The sequence below is a fragment of the Equus asinus genome, chromosome 2, assembly GCF_041296235.1.
Source record: "Equus asinus isolate D_3611 breed Donkey chromosome 2, EquAss-T2T_v2, whole genome shotgun sequence".
In the NCBI taxonomy this organism is placed as follows: domain Eukaryota; kingdom Metazoa; phylum Chordata; class Mammalia; order Perissodactyla; family Equidae; genus Equus; species Equus asinus.
The window spans coordinates 36,905,893-36,932,914 of NC_091791.1; the positions used below are offsets into that span (position 1 = coordinate 36,905,893).

General features: G+C 41.4%; 1 protein-coding gene across 3 annotated transcripts in view; it reads left to right on the top strand.

The window, feature by feature from the left end:
* The first annotated feature begins 1,499 nt into the window (after positions 1–1,499).
* Positions 1,500–27,022, top strand: part of IDE (insulin degrading enzyme) — a 101,680-nt gene continuing 76,157 nt past the window's right edge. For 2 of the 3 annotated variants that reach the window (XM_014862941.3, XM_044754133.2), the window contains exon 1: positions 1,500–1,687. In XM_014862941.3, the coding sequence (XP_014718427.1) occupies positions 1,590–1,687 (98 nt within the window). In that variant the 5' untranslated portion in view covers positions 1,500–1,589. The remainder of the gene's footprint in view (positions 1,688–27,022) is intronic. The other variant, XM_014862940.3, reaches the window with a different exon arrangement.

Genomic DNA, 27,022 nt, shown 5'->3' on the forward strand with positions numbered 1-27,022 from the left:
TATGTCTATATCCTAATCCCAGAAGCCTGTGTTACATTATTTGGAAACATGTCTTTGTAGATATAATTAAGTTAAGGATGAGATGAGATCATCTTGGATTACCTGGTTGTGCCCAAAATCCAATGACAAATGTCATTATAAAAGACAAAAGAAGAAAAGACAAAGGAGAAGGCAATGTGAAGATGGAGGCAGAGACTGGAGTGATGTGGCCACAGGCCAAGGAAGCTGGCGTCTAGCAAAAGCTGGAAGAGGCAAAGAACGGATTCTCCCCTAAGATCCTCTATAGGTAGTGCAGCCCTATTAACATCTTGATTTTGGGCTTCTGGCCTCCAGACTACAGGAGAATAAACTTCTGTTGTTTTAAGCCACTAAATTTGTGGTAATTTGTTATGGCAGCCGCAGGAAACTAATACAGGTGGGTTGGGGCTAGAATGTAATATGGCGGAATTTCACTTTACACTGCAGGAGACTCTGGTACCTCAGCTTTCATCCATTCCAGGTTTGCCTTTAGCTGAAACTGCATTGTAAAAAAGATCCCCGGTACCTCCTTGATGAAGGATCCACTTGATTAAGGGATTCTCCTCCTGAATTCCCATTTGAAGCAACAATAGGATTCAGAGCACTGTTTTCGGCTGCACTCTTCAGGCTGCCACATCAGAAACCTAAGAGCACTTAAGCTAGGGAGTCACTATCCCTAACTACACTCTAAGACCCCCAGTAAAATAATGCAAAGTCAGATCCATAACAATGAGGTTGTTCTTGGATGCAAAACACCATAAAGCCATAAATGAAAAAAGTCTTGGCTTACAAATGACTGAAGTACACTGACAATAGTAGTAGTACTACATACATGAGTGGTTTTCTTTCTTTTTTTTTAAAAAAAATATAGTAGTAGTAGTATAGAGTAGTAGTTGCTACTCTGGATTTGAACGTGCACGGAAGCCTAGTCTCGCTGTGGCCGCCTGTCCCATCTCCACCTTGCTCTTTGAAGGGTTGCTAGCTTCCCCAGGATGGAAACTGCCCCCGCCCCCGAGGCCGGCCTGCCTCTGATGGACCCCAGACGTCTGATCTCTCCCCCGCCCCCAGCCCCGCGTCCACGTCCCCACCACGCTCTAGAGGGAGCCCGCGGGCCGCGCGCCCGCCGCAGATCCGCTTACTGTGAGGGAGCCTCGTCTGCAGACCTTGTTTCGACACCTGCATGGCCAGGGGCGACAGCCAATGGGGGCACAAACATGGCCCCTGGTGCCCTCGCAGTATTCGTGAGTCCCCTGCCCGCCACATACACACAAACACACATCGCCGCCCTCACATGTGCGCCCGCTGTGACCCAGCCGGGACCCTCCCCGCCCGGGAAAGCCTGGTTGTTGGGCTCCCGCAGCTCCCCAGCCAGACTCCGTCCCCGCCTTGCTCAGGCCTGGGCCGCCAGCCGTCCCCGCCATATCCGGCTCCTGGCAAAACCCGGAGAGGCGGCCGCTCGGCGGCTCCCGGGAGGCGGCGCGGCGCGGCGGCCTGAGCATGCGCAGTGGGTAGGGCCGGCTCCCGGCGCAAGGAGGAAGCGTTCGCTGTGCTCCCGGCGGCTGCGCTGGGGTATGCGGTACCGGCTAGCGTGGCTGTTGCACCCGGCGCTGCCCAGCACCTTTCGCTCGGTCCTCGGCGCCCGCCTGCCGCCTCCAGAGCGCCTCTCTGGGTAAGTGGGGACGAGCGCCCGGGCCCTCGGGGCCCGCGGGTCACGGTGGTTTGGAGCTCGGGTTGCAAAGTGGTGATTCAGCACTTAGAGCCGCCGCCGCCGCTCCTGGAGCCGCCTGTCCCGCCGGCCTGGGGCCCGGACGGCCGCGCTGAGGCCGCCCCGGGGCCTGGAAGGGCGGCTCGCCCGGCGGGAGCCAGGGGCCTTGCCCGGAGAGGAGGACGTCCCTCGGGCCGGTGAGGGGGACGCAGGCTGTGACCCGGGGTCACGGGGCGTGTGTCACGAGTGCAGGGGGCGCGGGCGCGGACGGTGTCACCGCGGCCAGCTCCGGGCGCCGCGCCGCGCCGCGCTCGGGGGAGTCTGCCGGTGAGCGGCCGGGAAGCCGAGGCGGAGTGTCCCTTGCCATGGGGCAAAGGAATCCGAGTCCGGGGAGACCACTTCTCACCTTTCCTCTCCGCTCTGCTCTTTCCGGTGGGGACCCAGTTTCCACTACTATATGGAAATGCTTGCGTTGGGAACTGCAAAAGTTTGCCTGCCTCCGCCTTAGTGAGGAGATGAGTGTTGGGTTTCCTGTCGGGGGGAATTCGGGAGCCGGAAGATACCTTGGAATCCTTCACAGCTGCTCCCCTTGTTTTACACCTGAGACAACCGAGGCCCAGAGAGATCGTGTCATTTCCCCCCAGTTGCAGAGATTGTGGCAAAAAAAGCAGCATCGGGACGCAGGTTTTTTGCCATCCGATGGCGTGCTCTCTCCACTTCCCTGCTCTGTGTATACTGTCAATTTTCAGCCTCGTAGCGAACGATGAATACCCTTTACTGTGAATAGAAAGGAAGTGGCAAAGATGGGCAGTATTGTCTTGCCCTACTTAGATACGTCATTTGAACCCCTCTCGGGTTTTAAAAATATCTAGGACCTACTGAGTGCAGGGCACTGACCCTCTCTGTAAGGATGTGGTGTGCCTGCCAAGGAACTTTGACTTGGTTCGAGCGGATTGAGATGCCCTGAGAATAGAGCCAGCTGAAAAGGATGTGCTTGCCGAGGGTCAGAAGATAACGCAGTATGGGCAGTGTGTGCTTTAGGAGCACGCTTCGTGGCAGAGACAGAGGAAGGGGGTCTGGGCTGGCCTTTTGAAGGAAAGGCAGAAAGGGTGGAGGGTGGGAGGGAGTGGGTGTAATCCAGTTTAGGTGTGCAGGTTAGTCTCTCTGTCTTGGGGGGAAAGTGAGCAGATTAGTCTAGTTGGAGCTTTAGCGAATTTCCACGGGGGAATTAAGAGGAAACAAGTCCTGTGTTGTAAAAGTGGGATAATGCTAGCCTGGACTTTTTTTCGTTGGTCTTTTTCCAGTGAATAGTACGTAGGGAGCTCTTAAGAGTCTTTAGGTGGGGAGCGATCTAATGAAACTGGTGGTTGAAGAATTGAGTTTGGTGGCTGTGTGCACGATGTAAGGGAGCGTAGGGACTTGAGGCGGAGAAACTGGTTGGGACTTAGTCTTTACTGGCCGAACCAGGATGGTCGTAATGGTGCTAAGAAAACCTACTGCAAATGAAGAATTTGTGGAATTTGTTTACCCTTCTTTATTTCCCACTACAACATGCAAAAAGATCGCTGAGCTTAGAAGTGGTGGTGGTGAGTGTAGGCAGGGTACCTCCCTGGGCCTCCTTCAGGTCAGAACACTTTTCGTTCTTCAGTCTACAGAATTTGTGATTTTAAAGAAAGCATCAGTTTTAAATTCTATACAACTAAAAGGTTTGTCTGTTCTACTTAGGATTCGATTTTCTCTGTGGTTTTCTCTCACGGCTCTCCGCTTTGACTGAGGAAGTCTAGGCGTGGGTTGGACAAGCAGATCTTCAAGATAAGATTGTCCTCAGGGAATTTCAGGAGATTCAAAGCATAATGAATGAGCTCCACCATCTAGAAAGCTCTACACTAGAAATCAGTGGCCAAGGCTACTAAGGAAAATACAGGTCCAATCAGAGGGATCAAGGTGTCATTTTAGGAAGGAAAATACAGTCGGCCGCCTGCCATACCCGCGGGTTCCGCATCTGTGGATCCAATCCGTACTATGTTTACCATCCGCTGTTGCTTGACCCTGCGGATGCAGAAGCGCAGATACAGAGGGCAGCCGAATAAGGGACTTGGGCATCCGCGGATTTTGGTATTCTCGGCGCGGGGCCGGGGGAAGGGTCCTGGAACCAGCCCCCCGCGGACACCGAGGGATGACTGTACTACCATCTGAAGCTAAGACATATTCCAATCTTAAAGAAGGTAATCAACCCTACTGCACATAGTAGGAAGAATTTGTTAGAGATGGTCACATAGCTATTTACTGAAGAGCTGGGATCTAACCCCTGTCTGTCTGGCGCCAGAGCCTGAGCTCCTAACTTATGTTATCCTGCCTCTGCCAGTGTTTGGGCATTCATTTCCTGTTCTAACCTCTTGAGAAAGAGGTGGTCTTAAAGCATTTGTATGAGATCAGTTCATTTAAAAAGCAGCCTCATTGTCCTCTCTTCAGCCATATTGGATAATTTGGGGCTGTGTGGAGTAACATGAACTATCCGGAACGTAGAGGTAATAGCCCTGTCCCTGGCGGCCGCTTGAAACACCTGAGCGCCAGTCATCATCCTGTGCAGGCAGCTCTACTTTGCATTTCTCTATTTTACAGACTTGGGAAATAGTGGTATGCCAAGTGAGACTAACCATTAAGATTCAGGCTTTTAAACTGCTTTTAACCAGAAAAATGTCTTTAATAGTCTAAAAGGACACGATGCGCTTGAGTATCTTTAATTAGCATTAGCCCAGTCCACACACAGTACAAAGTGACATTCTGCCTGTCTGCCTTAAAGGTTAGGGTTGGGGATAGTCTCATCAGGGAGTGGTGTGAGGAGCAGAAGTTCAGTGTATGTTTTCACAAGAATTAGTTTCCTTTCTGTTTTTCTGCTGCTATTTTAGATCTCTTAAACAGGTACCCAGAGGACCAGCCTGCCTTTCAGCCAGGGTGACAAAGCTAAGCCACTCTCCTTCCACAGGTATCCTCTTCCTAGATCCTCTAGGTGTGTTGGGTTCTGGAGGCCAGGGCAGGGCATTCCTAATTGGCTTGTCTTCAGTCTGCCCTTCCTCCTTTCTATCCATTCAACCCTTATTTGAGTGTCTGTTCTGTAGCGATGCCTCACTGTGCTCAGCCCTGGGGGATGGGATGCAAAGACAGTCAGTGATGAGTTCAGTCCTCAGGGAGCCTTCAGTCAAAGAGTGAGTAGTCCCACTCCTTTGCCTCTTTTTACTAGTACCTCCTGTTGCTAAACATCTCCACTTTTGTGTTCTGTTGCTTCTTTCAATTTATTTTGAAAAGCATCTCAATATTTTTATCACAGTACTTTCTTCATATAAAAGTGTAACTTAGAAAATTCTTACAGAGTTAAAAACTATCAAAATTTTTATTTCTCCCCAAAAACTGAGTAGTTTCTCTTTGCCTATTAAAAGTATGTACTTTTAAGAAAAAAATAAAGTGGGACTCACAAGCTGCTCCCTGAGGGAAAGATATCACACTCTGCGTGACATATTTATCACAGGAATGAATGGTCTTCCTTCAAAGTTAGTTTTCTCTGTTGATTTTCCTAGTTTGGCATATGTTGGTGTTATCATTTTCTCAGTTTAGCTTGAAAATTGGAGTAATCTCTGAATCTCTGTCTTTTTCCCTGTCTATTCAGAAACCAAACTCTCTTGCATCTTTCCTCCAAAAGATTCTTGGAGTAAACTTCGTCTTCCATCACCATCCTAGTTCAGGTCATGATCATCTTCCGTGACTTCTCACATCTACAAGTTTTATAACTGAGTTTTCTAGTCTCCTGTCTCCCTATTAGTTGGTCCTCACATTAGATTAATCCGACTAATACTCTGTCACTTTCCCATGCCATTGTCTTTGCTTAGACACCACTAATGGTTCTGCACTATTTCAAGATCAAGTCCTAACTTCTTTACCCAGCATTTAGGCATCTTGTAGGCTGGCTCTAGCCCAGCTTTTCAACCTGACTTTCCTCTTCTGTAGTCAGACTCACGAGTTTACTGTCTCTTGTATATAATCTGTTCATTCTCAATTCTAGAGTATCCTTCCCTCTTTTCTTTATATGACTAAATCCATCCTTCTTTTTAGACATTATACAGGTCGCACAGTTTTCTTTTTCTGAACTTAGTGATTTAAAGACATTTGGAAACATCTCTTTGATATTTAACCATACACTGCCTCATATTGTTTTTTTACTCTTTTAATTATTTAGTATTGTACATGACAGAGTGTGTAGGACAAAGAAGAATAACAAAATGAACACCTGTGTACCCACCATCTGGTTTAGGAAAGAGAACAATTCTGGTAACTTTGAAGCCCTCTGCGCTTACCTTTCCAATTGCAACTTTCTCTTCCTCCACTGGAGAGATATGTTTTCCTATATTTGGATAGTAATTCCCTTGATTTTCTTTATAGCTTCATCAATCTGAATATATTCTTAAACAGTATATTATTTAGTGTTGTATGCTTTTGACCTTTATAGAAAATTTTCTTCTGAGTTATTTTTTTTAATTTAAAATTGTTTTTGAGATTCATTCACATAGATGCATGCATTTCCTGCCGAATGGCGGTCTTACATGAATATGCCTCTAATTATTTTTCTGGTCTGTTGTTGATGGAGATTTGGGTTGTTTCTTTCTTTCTTTTTTTTTTTTTTTTCCTATCACAAATAATCCATGTTGTTGACATGCCCCAGTACTAATCTTTGGACATCTTCTCTGCCTACTCTCACTCATTTAGGGTTCTCATCCAGTCACATTGCTTTAAATACTGTCTATATATGCTTTGTCCAATATGTAGCCACAAGCCACATGTGCTTATTTAAATGTAAATTAACTAAAGTTAAGAATTCAGTTCCTCAGTCACCTTAGCCACATTTCAAGTCACATGTGGCTACCATATGGGGCACTGTAGATATAGAACATACCCATCATCAGAGAAGTTTTATGAAACCGGCCTGATCTATGTTCTGACAATTCCCAAATATATATCTCTAGTCAGAACCTCTCCCTTGAATTTCACACTTAGGTAATAAACTTCCTACTCAACATTTTCCTTCAGATGTCTAATATATATCTTAAACTTATCATGTCCAAAACCCATCTCCAGATCTTCTCCCTAAAACCTGCTCCTCCCACAGTCCTCTCCCTCATCTCAGTTAATGACTTCTCTGTTCTTCGATTTGTTTAGGCTGAAAACTTGGAGTCATCCTTAACTCCTTTCTCGTTCTCATACCCCTCATCCAGAGAGCAAATACATCTAGATTCAGGCCACTTCTCACTTGCAGCCACCCTGGTTCTAATCATACCCTTTACCCAGATTACTATAATAGCTTCTTAACTAGTTTCCTTGCTTCTCCACTTGCCTCTCTACATATAGCATGTTCTTGTCACCACTAGCAGCATGATCTTTTTGAAATCGAAGTCATATGTATTTGCTAGGGAATGCTCAAAACCTTGCAATTGATCCCCATTTTGCTCAGATTTACAGACAAAGTCCTTGGAATGGCCAGGAAGGCTCTCTGGGATCTGGCCTCTCTCCAGCTCTCTGATCTTGTTTCCAAAATAGTCACTCTCTCCCCATTCCAGTCACACTGGTCTCCTTGCTTGACTCGCTCTTGCTCAGATTATTTGCACTGTGTTCCCTCTTCCCAGAATACTATTCTCCCAGTGAGATTAGGGAGAGCTTCACAAAGAATGTAGGATTTGAACAAATGTCTTTGAAGGAAATAGAAAATTTAGATGAAGAGAGAGAATATTTTAGATAGAAGGAATGGTATTGAGAAAGGCTCAGAAGTAGGAAAATTGACAATATAATCAATGGGCAGTGAGATTTTATCCTACAGGAAGTAGAGAGTCTCAGATACATTTGAGCAGTAGAGTGACATATGAAAGCTGTGTTTTTGGATCATTAATCTGGCTGTGTTTTGGAAGCACAGTTGAAATTCGGGCAGAGATTGACAAAGGATAAAGAAGTAGTGCAAATAAGGAAAAGAGTGTTTGCAGAAGTTATGTGTGAAAGAAGATTCAGCAGCTTTGATTGGGTGTGGGGGGAGATGGAGGAGTCAGAGGCCTAAGGTCTTGAGCCTGAGTCACTTTGAGATTGACGGGGAGATAAACCTAAACTAGGAGGGACCAGCAGGGTAGGGAAGGCTCTTGCGGGGAGATTCTGCTGCAGGCGGTGGGAAAAAGTCCAGCCAGCTGAGATGTCGCTCCTGCCTGGTGGGTGCCTGGTATTCTAAAGGCATGCTGAGAGAACAGGTTGGTCAGCTGCACCGGTGGGGCGTGGTGGTACACAGTGGTGCAGTCTTATAGGCACTTCAGAGCTAGCTGTTAACTGTCGGGAAGTTGGATGACTCGGGGCCCCTCAGGGCAGCAGACAAGACTGAGCAGTCCTTAAGTCTCCAGAAAGGGAACCAGAATGATGATCTAGTTTATAGACTGGTAGCTCAGGGAAGAGTTCACTTAGAAGATCAGGACCAGGTTGGTGAGTCCTGAATGAACTACTACTGGAGTTTCTTTTTTTTTAGAGCTTTACTGACTTTCTTTTTTTTAAAGATTTTATTTTTTTCCTTTTTCTCCCCAAAGCCCCCCGGGTACATAGTTGTATATTCTTCGTTGTGGGTCCTTCTAGTTGTGGCATGTGGGACGCTGCCTCAGCGTGGTTTAGATGAGCAGTGCCATGTCCGCGCCCAGGATTTGAACCAAAGAAACACTGGGCTGCCTGCAGCGGAGCGCGCGAACTTAACCACTCGGCCACAGGGTCAGCCCCTGGAGTTTCTTAAATTCTCTCTGCTTAAGGACAGGAAATGGGACCAGAGCCTAGAACAAGACTGAGCTGCGGTGGAGGCTAAGTAGACTGAGCTGTGAGGCTCTTCCTGCTGCTGCTAATGTCAACCATAAAAGGTTTAGTAGCTAATATTTATCAAATGCCTGTTATGCGTTTTGCATTGTATTAGGAGCTTTCCATATGTTGTCTTGTTTAATGGCCACAATAATTCTGTGAGAGTGGTACTGTGGTTATTTTCTTTTCAGTTAAGGAGATTGAGGCTCAAAGAGGTTAACTTGCTCAAGGATACACAGCTAGTAGATGACTTCGCCAAATATGAATTTAGGTGGGCTCACTCAAGAACCTCAGCGTTTGGCGGTTATATTATCTACCTCCTTAGAGGTAGCTTGGTATCTTTAGTGAGATGAGAAGTCAGAACAAGGAGATACTTTTGGAAGGGATAAACATGGTAGAAGTTGAGTTGGTGAAGCGGTTGCTGGATAGGCAAGGGGAGATTTGCAGGAGCCATTTGAAATATGGCTGGAACTTGATAAGAAGGTCTGAGCTGATTTCCTGCATGTGAGAGTTGAGTGTAGAGATGATGGCCAAAGACATTGGAGTGGATGGCTATATGGGAAGTATCTGCGTGGAGATTCAGAAGGCCCAAGTTAAACCCTGAGGGATGCTGGTATTTAGGGATAAGGAAGAAACTGAGTTGGAAAGGTTGGGGATTAAAGAGACTTAAGATGATATCAGAAGCAGAATGGTCAGAAGTGTCCAGCCAAGGAGGTTTTGAGGAGAGTGGGATCTTGGGAAAAGACCAAAGACCATTTCATTGGTAACTTGCAAATAGAGGGGAAAGGACAGAAGCCAAATTTCATGGGGCTCTACAGAGTGATTTTGAACAAATGAAGTATTGAATTTGGAGAAATTAGATAGCTGGGGAAGAGCAGGCTTGAGCAAAAGCACTGTAGGGAAATAGGAAGCTGGTACTGGTGGCTGAAAGGAAGAAGCTGGTGGAGGAAAACCATGCCTAAAGTGGATGCCTGGAGAAAGTGGATCTGAAGGTACAGGTGAAGAGGGTGGCTTTGGAAAAATAAAAATTTGTTCAAGATAGGTCTTCATTACAAGGGCAGTTACAAAGAATTAAAGTAAGTGACCTTTACTCTGGGCCTCAGTTTCCTCGTTTGAAGAAAAGATATTCTGGTTCTAAGTTTTGCCATTTTTATCCATGCTGTTAACACTAGCAGCTAAAAAAAAAGTCTAGATTTTTAGGAATGCTCCCAGGGTCCAGTAGAAAGTATGGGTTCCAGTTCAGTTAATATGGTGATCCTTGGCCCAACTTTACAGGCTACTTTATTTTAGGACATGAGAATTATATTTGGGGCCAGGAGCTCTGAAGGAGCAAGGGTACCCTGTAGTGGTGTCCCTGGCGCCTAGCACAGTGTTGGTACCATAGTGGGAGTTCAGTATTTGTTAGATGAATTTTTCCAGGGACGTGGGCTCCTGGAAGTAGGGAGCCCTAGTCATAAACAATTCAATTTTTGCTCACAATTTGCCGTTTCCATACTCTAAATGTCAGTGTAGCCAGTAGCTAGTATTTGTGTGTGTTTCCTATTATAAAGAAATTAGAAGTTGGAGTATAATTCCAAGATTTTTTGCAGTTCTGAGATATTCATAGGCACTAGGTTGGTTTGAAAAGAGATAGGACATGAGGGATAGGACACTGGTGGAAAAGAGCTCTACATACAAAAGCTCAATTCAACTGGATTCTAGTCTTGATTTTGCCATTGGCTTGGCTGTGTGGTTGTGGGTGCTGGGCCAGATCATCTTTAAAGTTCCTACTACCTCCATGAATCTGAGACCTTATGTTTTTGTGTGTGTATGTGTGTGAGGAAGATTGGCCCAAGGCTAACATCTGTTGCCAATCTTCCTCTTTTTGTTTGAAGAAGATTGTCGCTGAGCTAACATCTATGCCAATCTTCCTCTATTTTATGTGGGATGCTTCCAAAGCGTGGCTTGACGAGTGGTGCTAGATCCACTTCCGGATCCCAACCTACGAACCCTGAGCCGTATTAGCGGAGCGTGCGAACTTAACCACTACGCCAGCAGACTGCCCTGAGACCTTATGTTTTTAAAAACTCTACTCTCTGTTGGAACCTCAAAAGGAATTTTGCCTTGCTCTCTAGCTGTACTATGGCTCTGAGGATAGGCAGTTTCTTGTAATCAGTCATGATGTTAGTATAATTGAGTTTCTGGCAGTAGAGATTATATAATTGTTTTGTGAAGTGATATATAATAAAGAATATTCCTTTGACAGCTCACCTGATACATATCAATACTTAGAATCAGTTGGTGCTCTTACTAGTTTTTATTTTTTAAATAGCTCTAGTTTCCTTTGTGGTACATCAACAAAATCTCAGTCCAGATCAGTTTATGAGGAAGATAATACTGCTTATCATGGAACTTTTTGTCACAGAGAACCCAAGTTCTCTTGCAATAATAACTGGATAAAAAATAGCCAACAATTCAGTGACTGGCATAATGGGCCCTGCAATTCCTCATTTGTTTATTTTTCTCTCCACAAAAGAAAATGGCTTGTGGGGCAAACCTAATGCATATTTGACTTTCTTAATAAATGAGATTCTGAATTCAGTACTTGCACTGGTGATTGTTTTTTGAGAACACGTGAAATACCATATATACACTACAAATCAAACATCCTGTCCTTTAAGGAAAAACTTAAATACATCTATTTAATATATGGCTGATTTTTAAAATTAATTTTTGATGTTTATCAAAGTAGTACAGGCAGAGTTTTAAGAGTCAAATAACACTAAAAGATTTACAGCAAAAAACAGCAGTTCCCTGATCTTACCCCATCTCTCAGTTTCTGCTCCCCAGAGGCAACCACATTCAATTCTCTAAACTAGTATTTTATTTTGAAATTTATTTTAATATTTTCAAATAATAGGCTATACTGTTAATTCCTAAAATTAAGAAATCAAGAAATATCTGTTGATTTGTTTTTATGGTGGGTAAGGGTTTAACTCTTTCCTTATCCTTCCTTTTTGCCCCATTTTACCAAAATAGTTACATCATAGATTTTGGATACAGTAGTATTCAGTGTTTACATTATTATGACTTTATAAATATTGTTCACTGCCAGGCCGAATCGTGCAACCTCATTACATTCTTTTCTTTGTTTGTCTTTTTGTTTTTATCTTATTTTGTCGTTTTCTTAATTTTCTGTTCACTTATTTCTGGTTCTTCCCACTTGTTTCCACAGTCATTTAATACAATTTCCCACATGATCAAACCTGTTAAATACTCTATTGAGTCCCTATTTTTTCCTTAGAGACTTTCCTTCTGGACACTTTTCCCCCCAGCTGCAGTCTGGAGTAGTTTTCCTCCGGGCCTGCTGCAGAGTGGTTGCCCAGAATTTCCCTTCACTTCTCTCCTATAATGCATCCATTGCCTGGATCTCATCTTTTGGTCTATCTTGGTTTGCTCCTTCATTCAAGAGATACATGGTTTATTTGGAACATGTCTTCCAGTAGCTTCTTGAGAAAGAGCATGTGGGAGAGAACTTTTTAAAAGATCTTCTAGTGATTTCCTAAACACAGAAGTGTAGATCTAAGTTTTAGTGTGAATCAGCACATTTGTAGAATAAGTCTACAAAATTGGGAAGAGATGACCTGAATGGCTTCCACTCCTCTATCCTGCACTACAATTCTGGGATTCTAAATACTTGACAATTAAATGATTTTACAGATTATCTAGCAAATGGTTAAAGCAACAAACTTTCAAAGAGACCCTTTGGAGGACTTTGACAAAAAGAGAAAAGCAAAAGACTTGTCTTTTTTTCTTCTTTCCTTTTTTTTTTTTAAACTGGGGAAGATTGGTCTTGAGCCAACACCTGTTGCCAATCTTCCTCTTTTTGCTTGAGGAAGATGGTCCCTGAGCCGACATCCATGCCGGTTTTCCTCTACTCTGAATATGGGATGCCGCCACAACATGGCTTGACGAGCAGTGTGTAGGTCTGCGCCTGGGATCCAAACCTGTGAACCCCGGGCCACTGAAGTGGAGTGTGCAAACCCGACCACTACACCACCAGGCCAGCCACCTCCTTTATTTTTAATTGAACTTAAAGGTTTGCTCTTATGGAGCAGGTACATTTGAAATTTTGCTTTTCAAAGAAGAAAAAATGAAAACGAGTATTAGCTCTGTTTTTTCCTTTCTTTGGTTGGTGAAAGCTCCCACCTTCCCTTAGGCTACTCTGTGGTTTTTGTGTGCTCTGTTGATGGCCCGTACAAGTCACTGTGTACTAATCATTGGCCACCACTTGAAGAGGCGGGAGTATTGGGTACCATTTATTCTAGGGTAAAGTATCTCGAGCTCAGAGTCTGTTCTAGAAAGATATGAGTGAGCTTGACTCCTAGTTCTGAGTTTGTGCTGCAGACTGCCATCCAGTGACAAAATGTCTTATTCTTTCTATAATTCTGTTCCCTTGGGAGCCAGGATGGCGTAGTGGAAAAGTCACTTTGTCTGGTAGCCAGAAGACCTGAGTTAAAGCCCTTTTTGGCTCGGGTTTTGTTGTCTTGAACCAGTTACTTTGTGTCAGCCTGTTTTTACTAAGCCTCAGACTAAGTAGCTTCAAAATCCCTATTAGTCCTCATAAGTTTTGATTTCTGAACAACGTTGACGTCTACTGGTGTACAGTTCCTTTTCTTACTTTGTGCCAAAATGTTGCTACCCCCTCACTTTGTGTCGTTTTTGTTTCGGAGAGTTAGTCTGGCCAGCTATAAAGTAGGTGGCTGTGGACCAGTAGGCTGAGATGTGCCATGCAGATATGTTTTGCATTTTTAAAATGTGTATCAATACTTAAAAATCCTGAGAGTTCAATCTCTTTTGGGAAAATGGGGAGATCTGGTGACACTGGGCCCGCATTCCTACCTGGCAATTGGCCTGAGCTAAGTTTTACTTCCCTTTCGGATGGGTCATGCGTTCCTTCTCGATGCAGTTCCACCTCAGTCTGCATTGCTCATTTCCATTACCTTTTGGGCCTTGTAGGCATTTAAATTTGTGATCCTTGCTATAAAGTGATTGGAGCAAATCAGTCTTACTAGTTTTTAGTCATACTGGAGGTTTGGGTACTAGTAAAAATGAAACAAAATACACCTAAATTGCTCTGAAACTAAAGAAATGATTGTGTAGTCGGGACTACCCCCTGCCTTGTTTATGGTAACAAAGAATTGTCACATCATCTCATTTGATCCTTATGGCAACACTGTGTGGTTGATAGAGAAATATAAAGACCCACAGTTCTTAAGAAGTTTAATTCAGACAGCTCCACTGCCTCCGAATTCACCTTTTTGTGTAGAACCTGGATGAGGATGAAGGAGTGAAAGGGTGGGTGTAGAAGAGCATGTTAAGTTTGCTTCTAGTAAAGTAGGTAGAGCCGTCAGCCGGGCTGGGTGGGCATTCAGGAAAGGAGTAGCAAGTCACTTCTCCCAGTCTTTGAGGCATCTCTTGAGATGCCCATGAAGAAGAGAGCAGGAAAGGAGAACAAATTAGTGTACAGTATGTCAAGAAGATGTTGAGTATAAGGTAACAGGGTAGGGAAGACCACTAGAAGCAAGATGGCTACATTAGGGTCAGGTCACATAAATAAGGCAGATGAGAACACTGACGCTGAGAAGATACCACTTCTAGAAGCTGAGTAGACAAGACTGTCTGGCCAGTTAGATACATGGTTAGAACAGTAAACCTTTTTTTTAAGGTAAAAATGGATGTTTATTTGTACTTAAACTTGTAAATCAACCAGCCAAACTAGTGCTAATATTATCATGACTCAGCAAAATACAGAACATTTTCCTACAAATATTAGAGTAATGAACAAATTAGTGATTGCAGTAATGTATATATCATGAATGTTATATGTAAATATGTATATTTTTGTAGCAGCTTTATTGATACCGTACAATTCACCAATTTTAAAGTACACCATTCAGTGGTTTTTGGTGTATTCACAGAGTTGTTCAGCCATCACCACAATCCATGTTAAACATTTTTCTTCACCTCAGAAACAAACCCCCATCCTTTAACGGTGACTCCCTGTTCCCCTCTTCCTCCAGCCCCTGGCAAACATTAATCTACGTTCTGTCTCCATGGATTTGCCTATTCTGGATATTTCACATAAATGGAATGATACAATATGTGGTCTTTTGTGTCTGGCTTCTTTCACTTAGAAAAATGTTTTCAAAGTTTACCCATGTTGTAACATGTGTCAGTGCTTCATTCCTTTTTGTTGCTGACTAGTATTCTATTATATGGATATACCGTATTTTATTTATCCATCAGTTGATGGACATTTGGGTTGTTTCTATTCTTGGAATATTATGAATAATACTGCAATGAACATTCACGTGCAAGTTTTATGTGGAGATATGTTCTCATTTTTCTTGGGTGTATGTCAAGGAGTGGAATTGCTGGGTCACATAACTGTGTGTTTAACCTTTTGAGGAACTGCCAGACTGTTTTCCAAAGCAGCTGCACCATTTTACATTCCCACCAGCAATGTGTGAGAGTTCCATTTTCTTCATATCTTTGCCAACACTTGTTATTATATCTGTTTTTTGTTATAACCATCCTGTCATGTGTGAGGTGGTATGTCCTTGCAGTTTTGATTTGCATTTCTCTGATGGCTAATATATTGAGTATCTTTTCTTGTGCTTATTGGCCGTTTGTATATCTTCTTTGGAGAAACGTCTGCTCAGATCCTGTGCCTATTTTTAAACTGGGGTTGTGTTTTTATTGAGCTATAATAGTTCTTTATATATTCTAGATAGAAGTCCATTGTCAAATACATGATTTGCAAGTATTTTCTCCCATTCTGTAGGTTGTCTTTTTACTTTCTTGATGGTGTTCATGGAAGCACAAAGTTTTACATTCTGATCAAGTTTAATTTATCTTTTTTAAAATTGGTTGTGCTTTTGGTCTCATACCTGAGAAACCACTGCATAATTCAAGGTTGTAAAGATTTACCCTTATGTTTTCTTCTAAGAGTTTTCCTGTTTTAGCTCTTACATTTAGGTCTTTTATCTGTTTCAAGTTAATTTTTGTGTATGGTGTGAGGTAGGAGTCCAGCTTCGCCTTTTTGCATGTGGATATCTAGTTGTTCCAGCATCATTTGTTGAAAAGACAATTCTTTCCCCATTGAATTGTTTTGATATCCTTGTGGAAAATCAGTTGATCATAAAGGTGAGGGTTTACTCTGAACTTTCAATTCTGTTCCATTAATTTGTATGTCTATCCTTATCCTGTATCACACTATTTTGACTACTATAGCTTTATAGTAAGTTTTAAAAATCAGAAAGTGTGAGTCCTCCAACTTTGTTCTTTTTAAGATTGTTTTGACTATTCTGGGTCCCTTGAATTTCCATACAAATTTTGTGATAAGCTTGTCAGTTTCTACAAAGAAGCAGCCAGATGGGATTTTGATCTCTTTGGGGAATATTGCTATCTTAAAAATATTAAAGCTTCTTTTTTAAAAAAAGATTTTACTTTTCCTTTTTATTCCCAAAGCCCCCCAGTACATAGTGGTATGTATATTTTAATTGTGGGTCCTTCAGGTTGTGGTACATGGGACGCCGCCTCAGCGTGGCCTGATGAGCGATGCCATGTCCGCGCCCAGGATTCAAACCGGCGAAACCCTGGACCAGTGAAGTGGAGCGTGCAAATTTAACCACTTGGCCACAGGACTGGCCCCTAATCCATGAATATGGCATTCTTTCCATCTGTTTAGATCTTAGATTTCTTACAACAACATTGCAGGTTTCAGAGTGTAAGTTTTATACTTCTTTTGTTAAGTTTATTCCTAAGTATTTTATTTTTTGATGCTATTGTAAATGGAATTGTTTTCTTATTTACACTTTCAGTTTGTTCATTGCTACTGTGGAGAAATACAATTGATTTTTGTTTTTTATGTGCAAGATTGTATGTTCTGTGAATAGAGGTAATTTTATTTGTTCCTTTCAAATTTGGGTGCCTCTATTTCATTTTCTTGCCTAATTGCCCTGGCTAGAACCCTTAGTACAGTGTTGAATAGAAGTGGCAAGATTGGACATCCTTGTCTTGTTCTTCATCTTAGGATGAAAACATTCAGTCTTTTACCATTAATTATAATGCAAGCTGTGGTTTTTTCATAGATGCCCTTTATCAGACATCAGACTGAGGAAATTCCCTTCTAGTATGTTGAGTGTTTTTATCACGAATGGGTGTGGAGAGATGTATTTTTGAAATGGTCTCATACTGAAAAATTGCAAGTATAGTACAAAGAATTTTTTCCTGAACCATTTGACAGTAAGCTGCCCATTTCATGCCCTGTAAACCCCTAATTCTTTAGTGTGATTTCCTATAAACAAGGGCATTCTCCTATATAACCATAATACAACCTTCAAAATCAGAGAATTAACGTGGATACATTACACCATTTAAACCTCAGATCTCGTTCAGATTTCACCAGTTGTTCAGTTATAGTCTTTACTGAGGATATCTTAATGAAAGGATTCAGTTCAGAATTAGTGTTGTCTTTAGTTGCGTCTTTTCAGTCTTCTCAGACTGGAACAGTTCCACAGTCAAAGCCTTTCATGACCTTGACTCTTGAAATTTGCAGACCGGTTACTTTGTAGAATGTCCCTAATTTGGATTTTTCTGATCATTCCTCATGATTAAATCAGGGTACCCACCTTTGGCAGGAATATCACAGAAGTGATGCAATCTACTTTTTCGTTGCATCCTATCAGCTGACACTCAATTTCCATTTGTCCCTGATTGATTATATTTACTTTGATCACTTTAAGATAATTCCTGCCAATCTTCTCCACTGTAAACTTACCCTTTTACCTTTGTTATAGGTATCTTCAGGCGAGATACTTTAAGGCTATGTAAATATATTGTTCCTCATCAGACTTGCAACTTATTCATTTTTTTAATATTGGTTTGCATTTATGATGTCCTATTTTATTTAAAGGGTTTTGATCCATTACCATCATTATTTGATCTCATGCTCAAATTGTCCCAGGTATGGGCAGTGAAGGCCCTTTCAAGCTGCCTCCTGTATCCATTTAACATCCATCATTCTTTTATTGCTTTCTTATTTTTTTGGCACAAGATGTTCCAGGCTCATCTTGTACTTTCCTTGCCCCTGTCCTGGAATCAACTATTTCTCCAAGGAGCCCTGGTTCCTTTTAGTAGAGAATGAAATTTAGAAACGAAGTTCTAGGTGCTGGATGTACTCATTGCTGTTTGGGAGGAGGAGGAGAATCGCTGCACCCAGGCCCTCTTAGTAGACTTATATATAAAAAAGGTATTTTCTATATATGTATATGAATATTCTGTACAAACGCAGACACGTTTACGTCTATATTTATTTCTTTTTTTCTTAAAGACTTTTTTTTTTTCTGCTTTTTTCTCCCCAAGTGCCCCCGAGTACATAGTTGTATATTCTTTGTTGTGGGTCCTTCTAGTTGTGGCATGTGGGACGCTGCCTCAGCATGGCCTGATGAGCAGTGCCATGTCCGCTCCCAGGATCCGAACCGTCGAAACCCTGGGCCGCCAAAGCGGAGTGCATGAACTTAACCAGTCGGCGTGGGGCCAGCCCCTATATTTATTCTTATCTGCCTATATATTATTGAAAACCATGAGTCAAACAGATAACCTCCAATTACAATTCGAAACTACAAGGTTCATTTTAGCTTTTTTCCTTTCCATATTTGTAATTCGTTGCCCTGATAGTGAGGATCTTGGTTCTCATTCTCCTTAGTCAATATACTTATTTAATCCATCCCCTTAAATGTAACCAATATCTTATCACTGCTGCCACTCCCTTCCTTCTGAGGTGCTTTTTGGGCACTGTCACCTCATGTTGGACTGCCCCCGAGTGGTTGCCCTTTTTATTCTGTTTGATCTGTGACACCCCACTCGGGGCTTTTCCCTCAAAAATATGCCTCCTTGCCCTGCTCAGTCTTCAACTGCCGTGCTGGCCATCAAGGGGCAAGACCACTCTCCTCACCCCATTCAGGAATGGGGATATTTTTAAACTTCCATTAGCCTTTATTTTAAATACCCTAAAGTTTGTAAATAGAGGCAAGTACAAGGCCTAACTTTGTATGTTGTCTACAAAATCCAGGGAACAGAAAGTGATGGAAAAGGGAATGGGTCACCGTGTACTCAAAAATGCTATCTTGCCTTTTTCCACAAGGTTTTCTGATTGGTGACTGTAAAACAGATGCTGTGTTGAATAAAAAATCTTAAGTACAGAATGGGTTGTTGGACTTAAATTTGCAACCATTTATATGGTAAAAATATATAAGTACATATTCTAGAGGGAGATACATTAAGAATGTGTTTATCTTTACATGGTGGAATCTAGCTAATTTGTATTTCCTTACACTTAAAAAAAAACTTTACAGCAAGCATAGATAACTTTGTTTCATTATTAAATGAGTAATTATAAAATAAAATAAAATAAAATAAGTGCTTTAAATACCCGGGACTGAGAACTTTTGCTTGATGGTCCTGCGATAAGAGAAGAAGAAAAACTGAAAAAGCATATGCTCATATTCTTAGGAAAGCCTTTGATAACCATTTAGTCTTTTTCTCCCTTCAGACTTCTAGTAGCATAGAATCCTGGCTCTAACATCTCTAACGTAGCGTAGACATCCCTCTGCGTTAACTCTTTTTTCGGTGGGGACAGAGGTCTGGATGCAGATGTATTTGTAATTTTTTAAAAAACTCTTTATTCTGAACTAATTTTAGACTTACAGAAAAGTTAGAAAATAATACACTTCCTCTATACATAATCATAGTATAATTATCAAGAACAACAAAATTAATATCTTTAGCTTTGTAGCTGATAAATGTCTTGGGGGAGATACTTTGGAAACATGCCAATCCTTATTTCCATCTTTCCTTCTGTATTGATTGAAATTCTGTGAAGTAGAACTGTTTTTCTCCCTCATTTATTTACTTATTTATATCAGTATGGACTCACAGATAGTTATTTTCTTCTGTGAGTTAAAATTCAATGCTGTCATTATTTTGTTGCTCACATTATTCCAGCTTTGGCCATTTGGAGCCGTTTTGGGTTGGCTCCTGTGTACTTTTAATACACCCCTATCTTTTTTAGAGAATTTCTTTACTTCTGGCACTATAAGATGTTTAAGGCTCTTTGTGTATTTTCTTTGCCCTAGCCCTGGAATCAATCGTTTGATTCTTTTTATTGGAAAATGAGGTTTAGGGACCAAGGTCTGGGCACTAGTTGCACTCATTGTTACTGAGGTGTCATTGATTTTAGTGGACGGTCTAGCTACTCCCACACATACACATAGTTATATATCTATATCTGTGTGTATATATATATGCAAAGTCTTGAGTTTGTATTGATACTTCTGATTCCAATTTAGTATGTCTTTGCTCTTTCCTTATTTGTAGCTTCTTTCTGTAACAGTGAGTACACTGGCTTTCATTATCTACAATTTATTTATTTATTTGATCAATTCTGGTGTACATGTAAAATAGTTAGGTTCATTTGTTAGTATTTTTATTCTGTTTTGCACAGCCTGCATCCTGATTGATTTTGTTTATTTTTATTGTGGTGAAATATACATAATATAAAATTTACCGTTTTTACCATTTTATAGTATATAATTCAGTGGCACTAAGTACATCACATTGTTGTGCAACCATAACCACCATCCATCTCCAGAACTTTTTTCGTTTTCCCAAACTAAAGCTTTGTACTTGGCAAAATAACTCCCCATTCCCGCTTCCCCTCTGCCCCTGGCAACTACCGTTGCACTGTTTCTGCATTTGACTGCTCTGTATACCACATATAAGTGGAGTTGTACAGTCTTTTCCTTTTGTGACTGGCTTATTTCACTTATCATAGTGTCTTCAAAGTTCATCCATGTTGTAGCATACGTCAGAATTTCTTTCCTTTCTAAGGCTAAATATTATTCTATTGTGTGTGTACCACAGTTTGTTTATCCATTCATCCATCAAGGGACACTTAGGTTGTTTCCACCTTTTGGCTATTGTGAAGAATGCTCATATGACCATGGGTGTACAAGTATCTGTTCTAGTTCTTTCTTTCATTGCTTTTCATTTCCTTTCATTTCATTTTCATTTGATTCACTGTTTTACATTCTCACCAGCAGTGCACAAAGTTTCCAATTTTTCGACCTCCTGGCCAGCACTTGTTGTTTTCTGGTTTTCATTTTGTTTTAGATAATAGTCGTCCTGTGGTATCTCATTGTGGTTTTGATTTGTGTTTCTCTGAAGATGAGTGATCAATATCTGTATATCTTCTTTGGAGAAATGTCTGTTCAACTCCTTTGCCCATTTTAGAAGCAGGTTGTTTGGGTTTTTTGTTGTTGCATTTCAGGAGTTCTTTATTCTGGATATTAACCCTTATCAGCAATATGACTTGCAAATATTTTCTCCCATTCCACAGGTTGCGTTTTCACTCTGTTGATTGTCCTTTGATGCACAAAAATTTTTTCTTTTGATATAGTCCAATTAATTTTTTCTTTTGTTGCCTGTATGTTTGATGTCATATCCAAAAATAATTGCCAGATCTGAGGTCTTGAAGCTTTTGCTCTATGTTATCTTCTAAGAGTTTTATAATTTTAGCTCTTAGATTTTTAAATCTTTAATCCCTACCCCTGGCTTTTTTGAGTCAAAGTTAGAAAGCCTTTCCCTGTACCAAGGTTAAAGAGGAATTCCACCATCTTTTCTCCCAACACTTATGTAGTTTCATTTTTTACGTTTAGCTCCCTGATCCATTGGGAGTTTAATTTTGTGAATGGTGTTAGATATAGATCTCTTTTATCTTTTTCCCAAAGCCACTTAGTTGTCCAAACACCGTTTATTGAAAGGTCCATCTTTTACCCAGTGAGTTGAAATGCCACTTTTGTCAAATACTAAGTTTCTGTATGTGGAATTCTATTTCTGTTCTTTCTAGTCTTTTCTACTGATCTTTTTTTCTTTTGATGTGCCAGTACCACACTGTTTTCGTTTACAGAGACGTTATAGTATGTTTTGATGTCTGGTAAGGCTAGTCCTCCACTTAAAGTTTTTCTTTTTCATTGTTTTCCTAGCTATTCTTAGGTGTTTGTTTTTCCATATAAACTGTAATATCAGTTTGTCTAACTCCATAATACAGCATTTAGGAATTTTTATTGGGATTCTGTATTAATTTTTAAACTGTACTTGTCAGAGCCTTGGGAATTCTTGACAGTATCACTGCCAGTGAGGGGCTCAGGATGGTGGGGTGGGTCTCTGCTCCTCTTGTACTGGAGTAGGTTCGTATTATGAATTATACTTCTATAAGATGTCAGTAGAACAAAGCATATTTCCTTTTTTAAAAGTACTTTGAAAACCCCATCATGAATAGTATTCCAGCCTTTACTTGAATACTTGGTGGTGTGTGCTTCTGACACGACCTAGTCTATGAAGACTATTCTGACTGTTCATTGGGTACGTAAGCATCACTTGCTCTCCTTACACCTCCCACCATTAAACCTAGTCTTTGCCTGAGGAGGCAACACAAAGTGGGCTCACTCTTTTACCTAACAGTCTTGAATATGTGAACATTGCTTTTATGGATTGGTGGCAGTCCTGTGGAAGAGTCCCTTCTGATACAGATCCTTTGCGGGCTGCTTAAGAATCTCGATAATTATTCTTTGGCTTGCATTGCCCTTGGGATCCGGAGCCACAGTGCCTGGACTCTGCCACTTACCTCTGTATGACCTGGTACTTGTTACTTCCTCTTCAAGCCTGTTTCCTCATCAGCAAAATGGGGACAATAGGATCTACCTCACAGGTTAGTGGGGAGAATTAAATGAGGAAATACACGTAATGTGTATGTCTCCATCTTATAGTTAAGTATTCCATGAATATGGACTAATAACAAGAACAATGCCACCGTTGCTATGAAGAGAAGAAAGTGTTATGTATACATGTATTTCTGCACGCAACAGCAGGGGTATAATTTTGAAGTTGTAGGCAGCCAGCTAGAGGGGTTTGAGGGGTGGGTGAATTTTCTTAAATGGAAATCTTTATCTAAATAAAGCAACAGAATAACGTCTGTGGTTAAAAAAAAAGTCAACATCTAGGCTGTTACTTTTTAAGTTACCCGAAGTTCTTACCCTATGTGTAGAAAGAAACAAAATGAAGCCTAAAATTGACGGCAACAGTGGGCCAGACCACATTAGGTCAGCTATTGAGTGAGGAAGTAGGTTCTGGAATTAGGCTGTGGGTTCTGTTCTATTGTTTGCTTAAAGCTTTTACCTCACATCACAAACCGTTTGAAAAATTCTTTTGGAAATTGCCCCAACTGTGAGCAACAAACTAATTTTTTAAGGGAACTAAGTTGTCCCCCACAACAGTGGAAATGGAGTCCAGATTTTTCTTTATTAATTAGCCCTGTTAAATTGTGATGTGGCTGATCCAAGTTAACAACAACAAAAAAATAAGTTCATTTTGGCCTTATAAACTTAGTAAGCATAGCCTTGTACATTCAGGTGCATAAAGTTTTATCTTTTCAAAGATCACCTAATAGTCTGCTATCTATAGATAACCATACTCAACATTTCTGAGTGTTCGTCCAGAGATTTAGTCTCTGTACATAAGGTAAACTTTTTAATTTGACGGAGAGGTTAAGAGCATGGTGCTTTGTTGTCTAAGACTTGGTTTGAATCCTGGTTCTTTTATTTAATGCCTGTGTGGCCCTAGCCAGATAACTTTTATGAGGTTTAATTTCCCTATCCAGGAAAATTGGGAAAAATAGGATCTATCTAAGGGGTTCGTGGAAGCCATACTCCCTGTAAAGAGTCTGTGCTGTGTAAAATACTGACGCAGCGTTTAGTAAGGGGCCCAGGGCCCTGGCTGTGCTCCTTTCTGAGGCAGATGTCTTTACTTGTGCTCTAGACTGCTTACTCAGGACAGGGTTTCTGCAAACCTCTCCTTTCTCTTTCTCCTTCATTATCAGTTTTTCCTTTCTCTTCATGTAAGCATTTTCTAGTTCAGATTTTTAAAAATAAATAGATGGGAGTTTAATACATATAGCTTTCTGTGTTTTGGTGAGTCTGTCTCCTGGTTTTATTTTAAGTGGATTGAATTGGTTGTGGTGATTCTCATCCATTATTTTTGGATGGTAAAGTCAGAACGGTAAACTAGGATGTTTCATCCTTGGCACTATTGACATTTGGAGCCAGGTAATTCTTTGGTGTGGGGGCTATTCTGTGCATTGTAGGATGCTGAGCAGCATCTCTGGCCTCTGCTCACCAGTTGCCAATTGCACCCTTCGGTTATGACACTTCAGTTGTGACACATTGCCAAATGTCCCCTTGGGGAGCAAAATTGTCACCTATTGAGAATCACTGACTATAAACATTGGCTTGCCTATAGCAATTATAAGGGGATAATTGTTTACCTGTTTTTCTGATAGTCTTACCAAATACCGTCCTATTACCAGCATGTCCATGAATGTTTTTGACCTCTGGAGATGACAGTAGATGGCTGGAATCTGCATGAGTGTACGTTAAGAATGCTCGTAATAACATGGTTGCTATTGAGGTGGTCTATTTGGCTCTCACCACCCGAGGACCATAATAATAGTGATGATTACAGTATGAGGTTACCATTTGTACATGCTTGCTATGTACCAGACACTGTCCTGGTGAAGTTTATTTGTACCTGTTTTACAGGAGTAATGCTGTTCAGGCTGCCCAGGTCTGATGCAACTTTAGGAACCTCTGTCAATTTAATGGACCCATACGAACACTTCACGTGACTCTTGATTGGCAAAACTAGATGAGGCCCAAAAGTCCAGTTCGACCAGAAGAGTCCAGTAGTATCCAGGATCTGAGCAGCAAAGGGGTCATTTGATAAAGGTGGAGGTATATATGTAATTACTCAGCACTGGCTGGAAGTGGTCAGTGAGTCAGTCAGTGCTGGTGTGGAGAATCGTACTAAGGCCGAGTGCAAGTCAGGCTTCCTGAACCAGCGTTATCTGCAGAGGGCAGGATTCTCTTCCTGTCAGAGCCAGGGTGCACATGTGGGTGGAACTGAGCCCTCAAGTGGAGATCCAGTCTTCTGTACAGAATATGAGTGTTTACGGTTTGCTTTCCTTGGAGGGCTGTCTTGAGAGAATTAGTTACAGGTCAATAGCTCTTCCTCACCTGTGACTTAAATTAATCTTTAAAGACCATGACAGGGATCTTTGAGCTGTCCTTGCTGTTCTGGGATCAAGGAGAATCTATGAGGAAGATGACCCATATGTAAAAATTAATTCTGAGTTTGAAGAAATGTTAACTTTATATAGTATTGTTTTGTTTTGTTTTAAAATAAAGAAGCTGTTTAATTCAAGTCTTGGGTTAGAAGTTGTTTTTTGACGTAAATGTTGAAGATTGTTGAGAGGAGAATGTATTCAAAATTTAATCATTTTTCTTTGTTTGGATCACACTTACTGCTTATCAGTCTTAATTGGTTGCTGGGAGTGTCAAGTTTTATTTTTAAATCTTAACTGGGGTCTAAAGTAGGTAATTACTGAAAGCTAGTTTTCAAATCATGCATAATGAGTAAAGACTTGAGTTAAAAGATTCAACATACTTTGTTATTGACTTAGTTGACTCATGCGGTACTCACTTGTGCCTCCTATTTCTTGTGGCCGAGATGACATCAACAGAAATAATTGTCTCAGGACACACCTGAGAAGGTTTAGATAATTATCACGTTAATTGGACTGTTATTTCTTAGTGAGCCATCTCAGTTTAGCACCTGTTTGATATGGCTGGGCTGCTTCTCAGTGTCCAGGTGGTAGTATTTCCAGGATGACTTTTGGTGGATGATATTTATAGCCTTGAGTAATTCAAGTATCTCCTTTCCCCTTTTATTTTACTATGTTTTATGATATTTTCAAAAACTCTATTTTAAAAAGCTTTTAATTGGAATACAATATGTCCTGGGGCCAGCCTGGTGGCTCAGCGGTTAAGTGCACATGTTCTGCTTTGGCGGCCTGGGGTTCGTGGGTTCGGATCCCAGGTGCAGATATGGCACTGCTTGGCATGCCATGCTGTGGTAGGCATCCCGTGTATAAAGTGGAGGAAGATGGGCACGGATGTTAGCTCAGGGCCAGTCTTCCCCGGCAAAAAGAGGAGGTTTGGTAGCAGATGTTAGCTCAGGGCTAATCTTCCTCCACAAAAAAAAAAAGAAATGTAATATGTCCTAAGTGTTCAGCTTGATGAATATTCACAAACTAAACATACATATCTAACCAGCACATGACCAGCATCCTAGAAGCCCCACTTCATGCTTCCTTCTCATCAGTATGCCTACCCCAAGGGTAACCACTATTCCGACATAAAGGCATAGCTTGATTTTACCTGTTCTTGCATTTTATATAAATGGGAGGGTACAGTATTTACTCTTTTGCATTCAGCTTTTTTCAGCCAATCTTATGTTAGTGAGATTCATCCTTAATGTTGTGCTTTGTTGTAGATTATTCCTTTTTCGTTGCTGTATACTATTTCATTGTGTGAATATATCACAGTTTATCTTTTCACTGTTGATGAACATTTGATCATTTCTAGTTTTGGCTATTATGAATAGTATTGCTATGAACATATAGACACATTCATTTTGGGCATATGTCTAATACATGACTTGTTCAGTCATATTGTCAGCTTTGGTACACTGCCAGTTTTTGAAAATAGTTGTACCAATTTGCATTCCCATCAGCAGTATGTGAAAGTTTGAGTTTCCCTATAACTTCTCTATTACTTGGTACTTTTCATCTTTTTCATTTTAGCCATTCTGGTAGGCCTATCGTGGTATCTCAGAAAATCTCCTATGGCAAAGATCAGCTCTGAATTTGGAGCTTTAATCTCCCACACCAAGCTCATGCACCCACTGATGCCTCACTCGTTTCTCTTCCCTGAGTAGAGTCCTTCTGCTTGGGCCAAGCATGATCTTCAGTCTGCACCCAGAATTGGCAAATACGCCAGAGAAGAGAACAGGTGATGACTATCAGCTCCCCTCAGAGGCCGCTCCCCTCTCTGGAATTCCAGTTCATCCAGTCCTCATTGCTTCCACAACTCTACAGCATCTTTGAAAATATGATTTTGTAATTTATCATGGCGTTTTCTAGTTACTGAAGCTGAATCAGATTGCCATGACCTGTTATATCCTACCCAGAAATGAAAGTTGTCAATAGATTCTTGGGATTATCTAAGTACGCATTCATGTCACCTGTGAGTATTGTTAGGTTTTTGTGTGTGTGTGTGAGGAAGAGTGGCCCTGAGCTAACATCTTTGCCAGTCTTCCCTTATTTTATGTGGGATGCCACCGCAGTGTGACTTGATGAGTGGTGCTAGGTCCACCCCCGGGATCTGAAGCTGTGAACCCCCGGCCGAGAAGCAGAACACACAAACTTAACCACTACACCAC